The sequence below is a fragment of the Tasmannia lanceolata genome, unplaced genomic scaffold (assembly GCF_043159265.1).
Source record: "Tasmannia lanceolata isolate RefF3 unplaced genomic scaffold, GAP_Taslan_0.1 ptg000015l, whole genome shotgun sequence".
Taxonomy (NCBI): domain Eukaryota; kingdom Viridiplantae; phylum Streptophyta; class Magnoliopsida; order Canellales; family Winteraceae; genus Tasmannia; species Tasmannia lanceolata.
The window spans coordinates 31,821,947-31,840,914 of NW_027518692.1; the positions used below are offsets into that span (position 1 = coordinate 31,821,947).

An 18,968-nucleotide genomic window follows, 5' to 3' on the forward strand; every position below is an offset into this window, starting at 1 on the left:
ACTTGAAACCTGACCTGACTTATATAGGTCTGTACTGTGACTTTCTTAAATATCTCTTGAATAGCATAGCAAATTATTTTCCTAGATACAATTGCTTTCGTTGAGGTGATCAAATCTGTTATGTGAAATGACACAAATTAGTCATTATCATACCCTAAAAAAAAAAAAAAAAAAAAAAACCCAACCCAACCCGACCCGACAACCACATGTAGTGTCAGGTTTACAAATCTCGGGTTTTCTTTTAAATAATTAGATCCGACCCGACCCGACCCGACCCGATCCGACCCGAGATAATTCTCAGGTAGGGTTTTGGAAAACCCAACCCGCCCGACCCAATTTTTTTACACCACAGCAATGAGTGGGAAAAGGGTAAAAGATATAAATTCCCCTACTAAAATCTCTGGTTAATGTGCATTTAAGTTCGAATTTCTACCATTCAACGGCTTAACTACCAGTCTTTTTGAAGAAACAGAAAGAGAGGGAGACCAGGCCTTTCCATGAAACAAGAATCCCGCCTTCATTTTCCATCCCCTCTCTTCATCCTTTTGCAAGATGCTGAGAGGGAAGTTCAAGCTCCCGGACAAGAATCGTTCCCTTCCCGATCGGCTCGGAACCTTCGAGGCTAGATTTGGAGACAATGTAGAAAATGATTGGGGTTTAGATTTAGGGTTAGAACTCGGAGAAGAGCTCGAGACATTCCGAGCGAATGGACTCGGATTTGAAGAGGACGAAGCGAAGGAATGTGGAATTGATGATAAGAGGAATTGTAGAGGAATCAAACGGGAGATCTCTGCATCGGTTTCTTCTTTGGCCATGGATGCTACTTGGAAAGTGAGGGAATTGGAATTCGAGGTGAGATTGAGTTGGATTTTATTTGTTGTTTGAGTTAGGTTTAAGGATTCGCATTTTTTTAAGGGGATTTTACTTCATTTATATGTGTTTTGGTGAAATGAGGATAATCGCTTTAGGTTTAGGAGGGTTTGGTTGTTTTAATTTTTGTTTTTAGGGCATGTTTGGATTGCAGGACTTTTCTGGAAAAGTTAGGAAAGGAAAAATATTTCTAAAATTTCCTACATTTTTAACACATGAAAAAAGATAACTTGAACAGAATCTACTCAATTTTTACTTAGAGGGACCGCCAATTTATGGTAATATCCCTCTAAATTAGTCATAATCATATTATTTTCCTCTAAATCATAAATCATTCAAAAATTTCCCCAAGAATAAATTTTATGTCAGAAATGTTTTTCTTGCAATCCGAACAGGGCCTTTGTTTTTATTTTATTTTATTGATTTTAATATGATGAGAGGAATTTTACTTTTCATTTTGGGTAAATAGCCAATTTTTCATTGATTTCATGCATTTTTTCTTTGTGCTTTGGTGAAATTAGATGGCCAATTTTTTTTTATATTTTCAGTAGTTTCATTTTTTAATTGTAGAAATTTCTGTTTGCTATTGATTGGATTTCATTCATTTTCCATCACTGATTAATCTGAATTGGCAGAAACTTTCCACCATGTCTCTACTTATCGCCTCAATGCAGTTGCATGCATTACATGCTGAGATTTTTGAAAAAAGAAGAAGAATATGATTTTGTTCATTTTCTGAAAATTGATTCTTTCTCTTACTTTGCTAATGCATGATTTTGGAGCCTATTCCTTTATTCTGTTTTTTTTTTAGCTTTCTCAGAAGGTTATAAATTTGGAAACATTGCAAAGCATTTCCAGTTCGGGTCTCCCAGATGAAGGAAGTTTTCGTGCAACAACATGGAAGGTAAATATCGATACTGGTGTATTTACATCCTTTTAGTATAACCTTTTCTTCTGGCAGCACTGAAAATTGAGTCGGGTTATTACCCAATTTATTTTCTCAATGAAAATCAATTAGTGTTAGCATTATTCAATAGAATTATCTCTTATTTGAGTTATTTCAGGATCTGGTTAGAGACCTTAAACATTTAGTTCTTTTTACTTTTGAGTTTCAGCTCACATGAACATATTAATGTTACATATATTTACACTTTTCTAGCAAGGATGTATCATGTTGGAAAAATGCTTTGAGAACCATTTTAGGTGTTAGAAATGGGGATTAGGTTAATGAGGAAGAAGAAGAGGAGTGAAGATGATGGAGAGTATCCACTTGGGAGCTCCTCATGTAAATGATGAGTATATAGGCCCAAATAGGGCAACCATGATACAACTACTACAATACCCTCTAATCTAGAGGTAATGCCTAAACTACTCTTACATGTTATTCAACACTCCCCCTCAAGCTGGAGTGTATATACTATAGAACTCCAGCTTGCTACAAATAAACAACAACAAACAACTAAAAATAACCATACAATAAAAAAGTACAATAATCTCATACACAGCTTGATACAACACTCCTCAAGCGGGTGTGGTGAATACATAATGAAAAGCATAACAAAGAGATAGCAATGGCCACAAGAGTACAACAGCAAGATCAACAACCATCAAAACAGAGCCCCCCCTAATCAGCATGATGGCGAAAGCGATCAAAATAGGGCCTCCCCTGAATGAGAGACCGGCAAATAAATCTGCAAACTACGAAGGGTCGAACGGTGACACGTTGGCAGGGAACTAGTAGCGATCCATTGAGCAAAATAAGCACCAAAGGCGTGCACGAGCAATGGCGAAGTAGCACTGGCTGGCGGAGACATTAGCTGAGTAGCACAACGCCAAGAGAAGAAGAACAACCATCAGAAAGGTGATCGGAACCCACCAACGATGGGGGACACCGTAGTCTGGAGAGATGAGGTATAACCAACCAACGATGGGGACACAATCGTCTGCAGACAAGGTAGACGGGGACACCGTCGCCTAAAGAGAACCAACCAGCGATGGGAACACCATCGTCTGGAGACAAGGTCAACGTGGACACCGTCGCCTGAAGAGAACCAACCAACAATGAGGACACCGTCGCCTGAAGAGAACCAACCAACGATGGGGACACCATCGTCTGTAGACAAGGTCGTCAGGGACATCGTCTCCTGAAGAGAACTAACCAACGATGGGAACACCATCGTCTGGAGACAAGGTTGACGGGGACATCGTTGCTTGAAGGGAACACCGACCAAAGATGGCGAAAAGCACGTTGCCCGGGGCAGATAAGGTCGAAATCCATGCTAACGACTAGGCATATAGCCGGACAATAATGCGTAAAACTATGCCAAGAACACTAAGATGAAACAATGAACAATGCGAAGAAATACGAAGCAACTAATAATGCACAGGAAGAAATGACAATGCAAAGAACAGACAAAACAACCATAGAAGGGTGAACAAACATCAACTAGAGAAGACAATAAGACGGACGGGGAAGAACAATCATCGACCAACCAAAAACACTCCCCCCTCGGGCGAGATTACATGAGCCCGGAGACAACAACATAAAAAAAGACATAAAGAAGACAACAAAGAAGACAATACCAAGACAACATGACAACACTCATCTCAGGTTGAGGTTGAAAGCCTTCAACTTGCAACGAAAAGAACACAATCAAGGCACAACACCTATCTTAGACATTTGATCAAACACTTGGTACGCGCCTTGAAGAACAACACAAAAGTCATGAAACACAACGAATAGAGAGACGGAAAACGAAGAATAGGATGGAGTGGATGGGAGGAGAAGACTCAAAAGAGACAGAAAGAGAGGATTTAAACCATAAAGGAGGAGGGGAGGAAAAGAGAAATAACTCTCAAAAGGGACAAAGATTTAGAAAAGAAAGAGATGTATGGATTTGGGAACAAAAAGGAAAGGGATTTATGGATGTAGAGCAAAGAAAGAACAAGAAAGAAGAAAAAGAATGGATTTAGTAGAAGAAAGAACAAGATTTAGAAAGAAAGAATAAAAAAGAACAAGTAAAGAGAGATTTGGATGGAGAAAAGAGGGAAAAAGAATGTACAAGAATGGATCTTTTTGGGGTTTTCTTGTTTTTTTTTTTTTTGTGTGTTTTGGAAGATGGATGGATCTACAAATGGCATTTGCAAGAAGGATGTGGGGTTTAGGAACCCAAAAGAAAGGGTTTAGGGTTTGGATGGGATGGATTTGAGATTTTAGGTGGAGATTTAGGGATTTAGGGTTTTGGATGGAGGGAATAAAATGAGAAAGATGCCCAAAAAAGAGTTGTGGGTGGAGATTTCCTCCAATGGGATGTGAATGGAGGTGTAGAGAATAGGATTTGGGGAGGGTTTGCGATTTTTTTTGGACGGAGATTTGGATTTGGGAATGGAGTTGGGTTTTAGAGGGGAAAAGGGGGTTTACACTGATATGGAGATGAGGGTGAGGAGGCGTGAGAGGGTTTACAGGCTGGGGGCTTGCAAATAGCTCAAAGAGAGGGGACAACGTAGGGAGCGATAGAGAGGGAATGCAAGATAGAGAGAGAAGATTACGGAAAGAAAGAGAAAGATTACGAAGAGGAAAAAAAGAATGTGTAGATGCGCAAGGGATGAGAGAGAGATAATCTGGGGAGAGATTTTACAGAGATTTGAGAGAGATTTTCGTAGGAGAGAGATTGCGCATAATGATTTGCGCAAAAACAGAGTTGCGTGAGTGAGGGGTAACGAGAATGAGAGAGTTGGAGGGAGATGGCGTGGGGTGAGATGGCTCTTCTTCTTTCCTTCCTCCTATCCCAAGGATCTTTGCTCTGATACCATGTTAGAAATGGGGATTAGGTTAATGAGGAAGAAGAAGATAAGTGAAGATGATGGAGAGTCTCCACTAAACAGCTCCTCATGTAAATGATGTATATATAGGCCCAAATAGGGCAACCATGGTATAATGACTGCAATTCCCTCTAATATAGAGGTAATGCCTAAACTACCCTTACATGTTATTCAACATTAGAAAACTAGATTCACCTAAATCATCAAATGATAACTCCTAATAGAAGATGAGAAGAAAAAAATCTAGAACTTAAAAAGAGTATCCTAACTGTAAGACGCAATAAAAATTATTATTGGAAATATGCGACAATAAGAAGACGCATGGTAGCTAATTCAGAAAAAAAGGGAGAGATATTTGTTTAAAATATGCTAGTTTTTTTTCGACGAACAGAAGTATCATGCAGTATGTTGTGTCTGAGTGTCAGACTCAGTATGTTGTGTGTACTAAGTATCCAAGTATCATTGGCTCAGGCACAATCATCATTTAGAAGGTTGCAACCCGAAGTTGTCCATATTTACTATAAAAATCCTATTCCACATGGATTTGAGTTACTACAAAATCTTAGAGAGTACTCAAATGTGGTCGTTTATGGTTGTGCATAAACTGAGTAATGACCCCAAGATGAAGGTTCAAATTTGGATGAGTGTTAGATAAATCAACTGCCATATCAATTGCTAATGAATACAAATGTCTTTTAGCAAGTTCACTTTATCCCCACTCAGCTGATGATGGATTGATATGAGTGTTTGTAGGTTACCATCAAGGCTCTCCGCTCCGACAGGGGAGGAGAGTACCTCTGGAATGAGTTTGGGGACTATTTGCGAGCGAGTGGGATCGTTGCTCAGTGGACTCCTGCCACCATCATAACGGTGTAGCTGAAAGGAGGAATCAGACTTTGTTGGACATGGTCCGATGGATCTATGACGAGTTTTGCCAATGCACCACTATTTCTTTGGTGTTATGCCTTAAAAACAATGCTTTATGTTCTCTTTATAAGGTAGAGAGTAGAAGGGAGAGGGAGGGAGGGAGGGAGGGAGGGAGCATCCAAATACACCTTGTCCTTGTTATCATACCATTTCATTTGTCTGTCATGGTGATTGATGTACTTTCAGATAAGGGCTTTTTTTATGAAATTATTAATAATTTTTAATAACTCTGTTATCTTTTTTGTAGTCACCGTGTTTATTCTGCCTTGCTATTGTGTTTGCTGATGCTGAACCTTTTCTTCTGCTTTTGAAATGCATAACTATCATGGGGTACTTCTGCATTAAAAATGAAATTAGCTTTACCACGCTATATATTTCCATAGATATTTTACAGCCAGCTTTCATTAAAAACTTCTTAAAATGATCTTAATTTTATTTATTATATTAGTTTAACAGATGCTGGTGTCTTTCCAGCTAGTACTTATTTGTTCTCTCTGTTTGTTTCTCACAAGTAGCTGCTCTTGGGTTACTTACCGTCTGCCCGAGATTCATGGAAAGGAGAGCTGGCTGAAAGCAGATTGAAATATGCTGCCCTAAAGCATGACCTCCTTTTAAATCCTGTATGTTGGTATTTGACCTTACAGAGAAGCATTATTTTCTAAAATTCAAAACTGAATAGTATGATATAATATTGCACTCAATCAATATGTTGGTATTTCATTCATTGATCTGCTTTTCCTTACGTATTTTGTATCTTTTGAGCAATTTTCTCCTGTTTTCTTTTCACAAGTTAGAAGTTTTAATTTAGACAGTCAGAATTCACAAGGAAGGATGGAGCTTTGGTTTGTAACGATCAGGAAAAGGAGACTGTTGTAGATGGGCTGCTTAGAAGACATGAGGTTTCTCATGGAGATCACCCTCTGAGCCTTGGTAAGGCAAGCGCTTGGAATCAGTATTTCCAGGTATGTGAATTCTCTGCCTCTGACATCTCTTACATAGCATCTGGTGACTTAGTAGCTTGGCTAAGTAGGCTTTGTTCACTAGGATGCTGAGATTGCAGACCAGATTGATCGTGATTTGCAACGAACACACCCAGGTTTGAGGTTCTTCTCAGGGGACTCATCATTTGGCCTTAAGAACCGGGTACTTGATTACACACTTAGGGCCTGTTTGGATACGTGGATTTTAGAATCTAGGTTTTAGTTTGAAAGCAGTGTAAAATAGGGGCAAGAACTCAGAAAACGACAGACCGTTTCCTTCTTTAAAATCTTCGATATCAACTGTTTTCTTGGATTTTAGGTGAGAAATCCAGGTTTTAGAAATCTCTCCCCCACCCTGGGATTTCTAGAACCTGCAAACCTGAGAAGATCTCCTACTCTCTCGCTTGACAAAAGGAGGGGTGAGAAATAAAAAAACAACGGATGGTCTCCTCCTCTCATCTCCCATCCAGGATTTTAAAATCCTTGTATCCAAACAACCCCTTACCGTTTCTACTACTTTTGAGATGAATCTTGTGCTAAACGGATTAAGAAATTGTTTTTTCGTGGGCAGGAAGCAATGAGAAACATTCTTCTCCTCTTTGCAAAACTAAACCCAGCAATTCGTTATGTACAAGGAATGAATGAGGTCTTAGCTCCACTGTACTATGTTTTTAGTACAGATCCAGATGAGGAAAATGCTGTAAGTAAATATTGCAAGTAGGCTGATTTACATTTTTTATTTTGGGAGGAACTACCACATCCTGAGCATGTGGTGAATAGATCTGGAGCATACATGTATTTGTTTTTCATGTAATCAACATGCTAACATCTTACAATGTTGTGAATTTTAGTGTTTCTTGAATTGTTCTTTAAAACTTCAAAATTTGTGAACATTGTTAGGAATAGCTCCTATAGTTGTTCTTTAAAACTTCAAGATTCCTCACTTTGCTCCTATAAAAAATCAATCCCATAACCTGACCAGAAATGAGTATGGAACATGTTGGATATTTACAATGTTTATTGGGCACAAAGGTCGCTGCTTTTAGGATTTGCAAGTCTAAAGAAAACCTAATGCAGGAATTAACCAGCTCTAGTTGACTAATACCAAAATTGGTGCGTTGAGTGGAGTTCATCTAAGCACATGATCAAAATGCTCTACCAAGAAACTTCAGGAGCTGATCACTTAGTTTAGAGATTAAGGTTATAAACATCGTTACCCCCTTTAATATGTTTACTTTCCTGATTGATCACTTTTTTTAGAGATTGAGGTTATAAACATTGTTACCTTTTAATGCTTTTACTTTCCTGATTGAAGGAGTGGAAGGGAGGAAGGAAGGAAAGGGGAGGAGGAGGAGATGAATAATTTAGTTCGCATACAAAAACTCCTATATCACTTTAATTAGGATCGGCTAATAAAGAGTTTAGAAATTTTATTTCCTGATCTCTGCTCGTCTTTGTTTGTAGTAAAAGTCTATCCTCTATTAGTACAAACAAGTTCAAGGACATCTATTAACTTGATTTTTTTCCTCTTTTAGTAATTATTATTAATTTGAATTGCACAGTCAAATGCAGAAGCAGATAGCTTTGCCTGTTTTGTACGATTGTTGAGTGATTCTGTAGATCACTTCTGCCAACATTTAGATAATAGCCCAGTTGGAATACTCTCTACTCTTTCACGTTTGGCGGAGCTACTTAAAGCCAATGATGAAGCATTGTGGCGGCATCTTGAGACCACCACTAAGGTAAATAATTGAAAGTTCTTGCATGAGTGTATGTAGCAACTACATGACAAATTTTAAGAAAAATGAAACTGTAGCATTCACTTCTCATGAATGAGGACGGTCATGGTCCCTTGTACAGATTTTATGGTCAACGGGTATGTGATCAGGTGGGCTACCAAGAGTCCAATTCATTTCCATTGTTCCTATCTTCATTTGATGATCCTACCCCTTGATCAATGGGGTTCCGAGTGTATTATTTTGGGCTTTCCTGAGAAAATTTTACCAATCAATTGTTTCATGCCCTGATCTCGTGGATGGGATCTCCGTTCTTAATATTATGGTTGCAACTCGGGTCGGGTGGGTTGGTTTTCCAAACCATACCCTACCAGAGAAATTATCCGGAGTTCGTCGGGTTGCATTTTTTACGAGAAAACCCTAGATTTATAAACCCCTCCCTACCCGAGATAGTTTCTTGGGTGAGGTTGTGTCGTGTTGTGTCGTTAATGATTAGCTTAGGATAGTGACTACTTTCAATGGTTGTAAAAAACAACAAATCTTCACACCAAAAATCTTTAAATATAAGTCCTCAATTGCATAAATTTAAGAAGGTACTTTCACATCAGAAATCTGAACTCCTCAATGAAAATAATTATATCAATATATTGGAAAATAATTTGTCATGTTATTCAAGAGATATTTAAGAATGTCACAGTACACCTTTAAGTGTCAGGTTGGGTTTTGGTTTTTTTTTTTTTTTTTTTTCCTTTAAACCTGACCCTACGAGAAATTGGGTCAGGTTTTTCAACCTAAAACCTGATCCAACCCGAGAACCATGATTTCTAAATCTGACCTGGGTTTTTTTTGAGTCGGGTCGACGCCGGTCAGGTAGAACCCAACCCAAGGTGCAACCTAACTTAATAGCACCCATTGTTAGCAAGTTCAGGTTAGGGAATAATTTGATGAGGCAAGATCTGAAAATTTAAAAGAAATTCAGCAAAACTTTGTAAAAATTTGGAAAAATGCTATTTAAAATATATAATGTAGCATGTATTATACATTTTCTTTATAGCACTAGTCAAGGATGTATCGTGGTGGATGCGTACATTTATTTTGTAACACATTATGGATTTAAATCCCATTAAATTAGTTTTTTATAATTTATGATTTTTTCATGAGTTATGAAGTAATTCAATGTATTATCAATACTTAATGAATTTTCATGAGAAGAATTTATATGTAACCTGGTGCTGGCCTACAAAGTCAGTAGTCTTGAATCTCTTGATCACCAAACACATGTTTCACGTTTACAATTGCTTGACAATATATTTAAGTACATTTGAATTTATCTAACTACATTTCTTAATGAACTAATGTTTATTCAGTGAGGAACTGTCTACCATTCTTTTGCACCACAACATGGTGAAGAATCACATTTATTGGACATGAATATTCTGATTGTTGGGTTTGACCGTCCATCTGGTGGGTCTCACCATGGATGGGCCACCTGCAAAAATCACACGGATTGGAGTGACTTACAAGAGTGAAAAAGTAAACCAACTTTGCCTGGAAACTTCTACTTTTTTGGTTTAACCATGTTAAAACATGGGACAATATGTACACGTGTCCTGATGATGCCAAGTCCAGACTTTTTTTCATTATATATATATTTTTGTTTTCAAATTTATATCAGTTTTCCTTTTGTTAACATGAAGATTTCTCAGTCCTTGCATTCAATCTTGTCTCCACTCTCTTGGTGTCCAAAGAAGTATTCATAGGTGAGCCTCTAGTGCCGAGTGTTTAACTTTTGGTCTTTTTATCCTCCATGCCTTCAAGCTTTTTTTCAATCTCTTGGTGCCAAAGAAACTCTCCGAGTCTCTGTAAGGTGAGTCTCTCATGCCAGGGCTTACATTCCATTTTTTATTATAGGCACCAAGATGCACTTATGAAAGAATCAAAATTCAGATGTGTGTGTGTGTGTGTGTGTGTGTGTGTGTGTGTGTGTATGTGTGTGTGTGTGTGTGTGTGTGTGTATATATATATATATATATATATATATATATATATATATATATATATAGAGAGAGAGAGAGAGAGAGAGAGAGAGAGAGAGAGAGAACGGTTCCTACGCACATGTGTAGATAAGTTATCTACACACTAGCTTAAAATACAGTGGGGGCCACATTATTTGGGTGATCCAAACCATTCATTTTTAAGGCCCTCACATAGATAGGGTGTCCACAAAAAATCAGATCCAGAGGATCATCCTAACCATTCGAATTGTGGAGGCAAAAATTGGACTAATTTGTGAAGGTTTAAAGACATCCATTTTACCTCCACAAATCGTAGGGTTGGGATGATCCTATGGATCTGATTTTTTGTAGACACCCTATCTATGTGAGGGCTTTTAAAATGGATGGTTTGGATCACCCAAACAATGTGGGCCCCCACTGTATTTCAGGGTGTCAATTTTGGCTCGGGCTCAGAAGCTCGCTCGAGCTCGGCTTGAAAAAAGCTCGGCTCGAATCCTTAACGAGCCGAGCCGGCTCGCCAGGCTCGTTAAGCTTAACGAGCCGAGCCCGATTTAGGCCAGGCTCGGCTCGGCTCGGCTCGTTAAGGCTCGTTAAGAATTTAATATATTTAAATATATATATTATATATTAATATATACACTAAAAGGGTTGTCCAGGGAGTGAAAGGGGGAGGCAAAATATGTCACTTCATTTTAGGAACCCCATTTGTTACTTGGACCACCCCCCCTAGTGTAAAAAAGTAGTGAAATTACACTATATAGGGCTGTCCAGGGAAGATGAGGGGTGTGAACTTAATATAACCCAAGCTCGGTAAGGCTCGCGAACCTGGCCGAGCCTGACCAAGCCGAGCCGAGCCCGAGCCTAGTTCGAGCCCGAGCCGAGCTTTTGAGCTTAACGAGCCGAGCCGAGCCTGGCCAAGCTTGGCTCGTTTACACCCCTAACTGTATTTTAAGCTAGTGTGTAGAGAACTCTCTACACATGTGTAGGAACCATTTTCTCATATATATATATATATATATATATATATATATGTTCATTTTTCAATTTTTTTCTTAGGGAGCAACTGATAATTTTTTGTCTAAGGTTCAGATGTCATGATTTTTTGAAATAACAATTTTTTTTTGTTTTTTAATTGACTGTGTTGGTTTCAATTTTCACCATTTGGTTTAATTGGAAGTTCACAATTATATTGGTATTTTTTGAAATTCCATCTTTTTAATAATTTATTACTTGTATACAGATATGTCCCCATGTCTAAATTTCTTAGGTAGCAAATCTGGATGATCTGAAACTTTCCCTAGTGGTAGCAATGAGTTCCCTTAACCCTAGATAGAACATAATCGGCTTTCTGTTTTAACCATCTTTCTGTGAGCCAGTGATTGGATGGGTGATTAAGATAATTTTTCCAGAGAAGTATTTGTGACATTGGGAATCCAAGGTGGAACCTACTGGATGGACTGTGCGAATTGATGATCAGAAGCCCACTTGCAATACACGCCTTCAATTTCATCATGACTTTACAGACATGTTGGCGTGTTTCATTTATTAGGTTGCCCTTATGAGACCTTGTACCTATTCCATGCCAATATGTGTGTGTGTGTGTGTTGCTTGGATTCGGATTCGCGTGTCGAGATCCGACACGGATCCGAGGTGTCGGATTCGGTAAACCCCAAGAAGTAGGATTCGGATTCGGTAATGTCTAGATAAAAGAAACTTTTAAAAATTAAAAATTATATATATATATATATATATATATATATATATATATATATATATATATGAGGAATAAGAGTGTGCGCTCGACCGCACCAAGCTTAGGTGCGGTCGAGGGCCAAAAACTCATGTGGGCCCACATTGTTAGATGGCCCAAAGCATTCATTTGCAAGACCCCATCATAGATAGGGTGTGTACAAAAAATCAGCTCCATAGGATCATCCTAACCCTTCCAAAAGTGGAGGGCAAAATGGACAGACACCGTTTGCCACAAATCTGCCCATTTTTGCCCTCCACTTTTGGAGGGGTAAGGATGATCCAATGGAGCTGATTTTTTGTACACACCCTATCTATGATAGGACCTTGCAAATGAATGGTTTTGATCACTACAAAAAGTGTGGGACCCATGTGTTTAGGCCCTCCACTGCACACTCTTATTCCTCTATATATATATATATATATATATATATATATATATATATATATATATGTGTGTGTGTGTGTGTGTGTGTGTGTGAAAAAATTGAGGGTGTAGGGTGGAGCCGTTAGAGTTTTTACTAAGAGAGTCAAATGAGGAAGCGGGTCGAGGCGCTAGGGTTTTTATTAAAAGAGTATGGCTTGTGCTTTCATATAAAAAAAATTTAAGAAGGAAACACACTTAAAGGGAAAATATATAGGATTCGCATTTTAAAAGAGACAACAATGAGTCGGATTCGCCTGAAAAAAGAGGATTCATGCGGGACACGGCTACAACAAGAATCCGGGTGTGTCCCACGCGAATCTAAGTCCGATTCGGGTGCAGAGACGTGTCGACACGGATTCGGCATAGGGGGGCAAAGAATCCATGCAACACAGGTGTGTGTGTGTGGGAAATCGTAGTGTCTATCGCAAAAGGCATTTCGCAAATGGTCTGTCGCATGTCAGACCATCCACACAGTGAATGAAGACAAATCTGCTGAAAAGCTATGATTTGGCCGACACTTTGAATTTATAGCCAACACACGTGTCGTGTCGCGTGTGAACACTCCTTTAGACACTTTTAAGTGTACTGCTAGAAGTGTCAGTAACTTTATATGTATGTATGTGTATGAGTGTGACACTATTTCTAGATTTTTAGGGTTTGCCATGTTAGATACCTCATATCCGTGTCGAAACTCGGCTCACGAATCCATGTCCACAAATCATGATTATATGTACTTTCTATTTTAGGCGTGTCCCCGTTTCTAAATTTTGGGAGTTCACTGTGTCCGACACTCCGTGTCCGTGTCGAAATGCGACACTCGTGTTCGTGTCCACAAATAAAAGCTGAAAAGTGATCCGCACGGCTGGTCTGACATGCGACAGACCATCTGCGAAATGCCTTTTGTGATTTACGCTAGCAAATCCCTATATATATTGGCAGTAGTGAACTTGCATGTTCAACTGCCCATGTATTTATACTCATTTAAAATAGATTTCAAACTCCTCTCAAATCAATGTCAGAAGCTGATTTTGTGTCACTATATGCAGGTGAAGCCACAGTTTTATGCATTCAGGTGGATCACTTTGCTTCTAACTCAGGAATTCAATTTATATGCCATCATGAGAATATGGGATTCTCTGCTCAGCAATCCTTTTGGGCTTCAGGTAGCTTGCTCTCCTCAATAAATATGCATTACCCTGCCTCAATGTTCAAAACTCTGACTTTAGCTCTACAATGTCTTTCTCTTTTCGGAGTCTGACTTTGTTTATCCAATTAAAACTTGCTAATTTTGTAATGTTTGGTCTTTTTTAATCCTGGAGCCTAGTCATACCCATAGCATAGTTAGCAAAATGCCGTTCTAAATGACGTTTTTTTTTTAAAAGATGTTTTTTATTGGTGTGCTGTTTAATACTCTGTTTAAACTTTACAGTAAAAAAAAAATCCGTTTTTTGTGGAAAACATTTTAAACACTTTTAAAACACATTTTAGACCTATTGAATGTGTTTTTTGGCCAACTTTCTAACTTTACCCCCACTATATTTTGTTAGTGTCAAAACTTTGTTGATCAAATCAAATCACTTTTTGCCAATTGTTGTCAAACCTAATCTACTCATTCAAAGCTTCCAAGTTGATCGGGAAGTTTTGAATTTTGCAGCATTGCCTTGTTTTTTTTTTTGTTTGAATAAGGCAGTTTTATATTAAAATAGAACCGAGATGGTCCTGAAGAGAAACAAAGAGAAGAGAAGAAATTACAATAAGTCAAGGAGGAAGATAATCAAACCACTCTAAACCTGCCCTAAAAACACCTCCCCTAGCTAGAGAATCTGCTTCAACATTGGCTGATCTCCTAACATGGTCAAACACAATAGATGAACCCAGCACTGCCTTGTTTTTACCTGGGTTTCCTGGAAAATTGTGTTTTTGCATGTTAGCAGCACTCACGGCCAATTGCGGGTTCTATGCATGTAATTTTGTACGTAAGTGGATATATAGGCATTTGGATCTAGGGAAAAGAATTTTATGGGAAAATAATATTCTGACGATTTTTTCAAGGAAACAGGGAAATTTTTGTTTTGGAAAAACCTTTTCATGAAAATTGAGTTAGCCACACACTGAAAACGCATTTCTAGGAATTTTTTTCTAACATCCAACTGCATATAGAGTGAACATTAGGCTCTGTTTGAACTGAAGTATTTGCCTTGTAGAGTAGCGGTGAATTAGAACTAAAGTAGTCAACATGTGTAATAGCAGTGTAGTAGTCTCCTAACAGAGTAGTGGAAAGTAGTTTTTGGTTGTCAACTAAAGTAGTTTCCTACTGTAGAGTGTCATTTACCAAAATAAGAGGGCAAAAGGGGTGTCATTATTGAGAGAGAGAGAGAGAGAGAGAGAGAGAGAGTCTACTACAAAAGACCCTACTTTTCAAGTTGTTTGGAGGGGGACAAAAGTCATGCCACATGAGCATACAAGAGAGAGGCAAAGCTAGTAGTCTCCAAGTAGTTTGAATCAAAACTTACAAACAAATACAACTAGTAGATGATGTGGCACCCAATACCAATCAAAGCACCTAGAAAACCATAGAAATTGTGCAACCAAACAGACTCAGCTACTTTTTACTGATTTCAAGAGTGAAATATTGTGGGTGCATCCATGTATGTATGTCTAGTTGTTGATTGAAAACTAACTATAAGCAAATGTACTTTCATACGTATGATTCCAAGCAAATGACTTGTGACTGGTGCAGGATATGTTGCTACGGGTCTGTTGTGCAATGCTGCTGTGTGTTAGAAGTGAGCTGTTGAATGGAGATTTTACAGCTAATTTGAAACTTCTCCAACGCTACCCCCCAATTGACATAGAGTACCTCCTCCATGTAGCTCAGGAGCTGAGTCCACAGTCCTGCATTCCTTTGTTTATTTAATTCAGTGCAATGTATATATTACAGGCATTTGGGTTCTTCCACAAAGGAGAATGGAAGTGAAGCAGAAAGGATAATTAAACTGCAGCAACTTGGTTATTTTAATTCAGGGTAGGAGTGAGTTTGGGTTCTTAAAAACTATATTTCAACACAATGCCCACAATTTAGAAGAGAACTGAAACTCACACTTGTTTTGATATTGGCACCCTTTATTTTAAGCTTCTTTCGTTGGCCGTTGACAGCTTGTTTGTAACCACCAATAAATGAAGTTTGAAATAGGAGTGTTTTTTTTCATATACAAGACGGCCTTGCATGCAAGTGTGGCAAAAGTAAAATAAAATAAAATGGGGCCCACTTTATTGCTTGATCTAAACCGTTCATTTGTTGGGCCCCAACTTAGATTGGGAATAGAAAAATATTTGTCGGTCGCCATCTTTAAGGCCGAAACCTTTTATTTTCTCTTGTGATCCTTTTTTTTTTTTTTTTTTGTGATCTGATGAACCGCGGTCGCAGACCGGCCCTCTGCGGCCGCCCGGAACCACCCTTCTGGAAATTAAATAAATTTTCATTAACCAATCCGTGGTCAACTGGGCCTGATTGTTGTTCACTTCCTTTTTCTTTTCAAATACTTTGATAAATTCCTTTTTCAAATATTTGATCCAAAAACATTTTGAAAATCTCTAACAATGAATGGCCGAGATCACCCAATAATTGTTGAAGTATAAAAGATAAAAAAAACTGCCTTCTCCAGTAGCTTAAGCTTTTTGGAGACATTGGTAAGTTTAGCATGGTATCAGAGTAAGGTCTCGAGTTCAAACCTACCTGTTGTCCAAAAATAAATAAAAAAAATCCACATGCAATGGTCAACTCAACGTGGGACCACATGTGCTACGTGCTTTGCCAAGTGGGCCACACATGAGGGTGAGAGGGAGTAAGTATAAAAAATTAAATAATGCCTTTCTCTAGTAGATTAAGCTTTTGGAGAACAGGTGGGCCACACGTGCGGGGGAGGGTTAAAGTATAAAAGATAAAAAATTGCCTTCTCCAATAGCTTAAGCTTTTGTAGACATTGGTAAGTTCAACATGGTATCAAAGCAAGGTCTCAAGTTCAAACCTCCCTGTTGTCAAAAAAGAAAAAAAAATCCGCATGCAATGGTCAACCCAAAGTGGGACCACATGTGCCATGTGCTTTGCCAAGTGAGCCACACATGAGGTGGAGTGTTAAAGTATAAAAGATTAAATATTGCCCTTCTCCAATTTAGTTTGCTACACAACATGCAAATTGTTCACTATGGGGGGGGGGACCACGGTTCGGTAGGTTCCAAATCTTGGGGGTTTTTTCTGTGGAGATAACTGCTGTAGATAATGTATTTATTTTAGGGTCCAAAGTTCAATATTTTTGATGAAAATACCCTTAGAGCCCGTTTGGATACCCTAGATTTTGTATTTGGATTTGGAATAGAGTTTCCAGTACAAAATGAATAGATTTGCCAGCTCATGTCTGAGGGAGGCAGAGAGGGAAGGGGGTAATTCCTACTGTAGGGGAGAGGTTGAGGAGCCAAGAGGGTGGAGGAAACTGTCAAATCTGTGGATTTTCATTTTCTTATTTCCACATCTTTTTTGGAAATCTGATTTTTTTCACTGTCAGTCGCTGAATTGGAAATTCAAATATTTGATCGGGATCCAAATGTCAATGCAAAAAGGGCTGCAAATGTGAGAATTCCAAATCAAAATCTTCCCGGCATCCAAACGGGCCCTTAGTTCAAATAAAAATTACAGATGTGGGGTATTTCAGATCCAATGGACACGGTTTGAATCCAATTTTTTCACCCAAATCCTGTCCACTGAGATTAAGATCGGGTTCTTTATATCCAAAAAAATGAAAATTAAAAGAAACATCGTAGGCCTTGCCGACATTTTCACCCTGCTAAAACAATAAAATAATATCACTGAGTTTTAGTATTCCCCTTTCACGAAAGCTGACCTCACTTCTCCAACTCCTTCAAGTTTCCGTGCAGTGCGCCAGCAAAAGCCGACCAAAAGCAATGTAAAATCCAAATGCTTACGCCAATATCTCTACTATAATATTCATTCCAGACTATTTTATCTATTCCCCACCTTGAAAAAATCTTCTAAAAACGGATTCTCACCTATTTACATCTACCTCTTCTTTGTTCTTCTCTACCATGTCTTCTCTTCTATGCTCCCAAGGAATGGTTTTAGCTACAGCCATGGCGCTCTCCGGGACCGTAATTCTCTTCGCCTTGTGCCGACAAAAGCCTTTCGCACCCACCCAATTACCTGTTGATCCAAACTTTATCTCTGCACGCCGCAATCTAAGATCTTGTATCTCTTCTGGTTTGTAGGTTTTCACTCATTCTACATGTTCTTCTTCAATTCATATTAGTAAATACACTGTCATTTCTTTTTTATAATTGTTTGTAGGTGAGAGGAAAAGAGAGGAAGTGAAGAAAAAGAAGAAAAGGGTTCATTTTGCTGATAATTTGGTTGAGCTAGTTGGAGATGATGATGATGAGTTAACAAGAGAGGATAATACCACCTTCGAAATAAATCAAGTTCATGTGTTGGAAAACTCTGAGTATCGAAGAATACCCGTGAATCGGATGGCCTTGTATAATGGAATTCTCCAAGATCGCCTACAAAGGATGGCCATGTAGAATTAATGCCGATTTTAATTGCTAATTGTAGCTTTACTCTGTAAAAAAATTTGGTTTATGCTGTTGATTTTATGTAAAAATTTAGTTTATGCTGTTGATTTGTGACTATTAGGGGACAGATTAACACTATCGATGGCCCTTACATATTCCAATTTTTGTTGTTGTTCTTGTTTAGATGAAAAAAGGGATGAGTGAAGGTGGGTAAATAGTGTGATCTGTCCCAAGGTCCTTGGCAATTTATTGATTAAATTAGTCTTCTTGAATCCTTATGAACTACATGTAGTCTCTGAATCACTAGATAATGGGGTACTACACGTCACTTATCTGCTATATGTGACAACTTTCAAATTAATTAATCACAAAACAGCTAGGTTTTTCATTAGGGGAATGATATTCCCCCCTCCTAAACGGATAAATTCACCCATTTATCCGTCAGAGGTTGGGGGGATATCATTCCCCTTTTCATTAATGTTTTGTACATTTGACACCTTGAAATTGAACTTTTGCTTGAAGGATGACTAGGTACATAGTGAATATCTAAAAATAATTACAATTCTTAAAAGGAAATTTTCCTTTAAAACCCTAATCTGCAAAAAATAATTAGACCTGGCAAACATGGTGGTTCGGGCCTGGTTTGACCCGACCCGTACGGGTCCGGGTCAAACGGGCCGGGTAAAAAATGACCTGTAAAATTTACGGGTCACTAATTGTGGACCTGGACCCCACCCGTACTTGCCAGGTCGACCGTTTTTTTTCTTTTTTCTTTTCTGTTTTTTCCCCACACTATAATAGGATGATCCAAACTGGCCATGTGATGGGCAATAACGTAAATAGGTTGAGCCCAAAAAAT

General features: G+C 38.5%; 2 protein-coding genes across 5 annotated transcripts; both read left to right on the top strand.

Annotated features, from left to right (window-relative positions):
* The first annotated feature begins 450 nt into the window (after positions 1-450).
* On the top strand, positions 451-15,578 carry LOC143846542 (uncharacterized). 4 transcript variants are annotated; one of them, XM_077354999.1, is made up of 9 exons: positions 451-852; positions 1,691-1,774; positions 6,135-6,239; positions 6,432-6,581; positions 6,664-6,762; positions 7,171-7,299; positions 8,162-8,341; positions 13,573-13,689; positions 15,267-15,578. In XM_077354999.1, the coding sequence occupies exons 1-9, from the start codon at positions 553-555 to the stop codon at positions 15,441-15,443; spliced, it is 1,341 nt and encodes a 446-aa protein (XP_077211114.1). In that variant the 5' UTR covers positions 451-552; the 3' UTR covers positions 15,444-15,578. The 4 variants fall into 4 exon arrangements, with proteins under 4 accessions (XP_077211114.1, XP_077211116.1, XP_077211115.1 ...); XM_077354997.1 differs by having other exon boundaries at positions 453-852; positions 1,682-1,774; XM_077355001.1 differs by lacking the exon at positions 8,162-8,341 and having other exon boundaries at positions 1,682-1,774.
* Positions 15,579-17,671: 2,093 nt separating this feature from the next.
* LOC143891934 (uncharacterized) lies at positions 17,672-18,118 on the top strand. The gene is made up of 2 exons (XM_077396426.1): positions 17,672-17,798; positions 17,886-18,118. The coding sequence occupies exons 1-2, from the start codon at positions 17,672-17,674 to the stop codon at positions 18,116-18,118; spliced, it is 360 nt and encodes a 119-aa protein (XP_077252541.1).
* Positions 18,119-18,968: the final 850 nt, after the last annotated feature.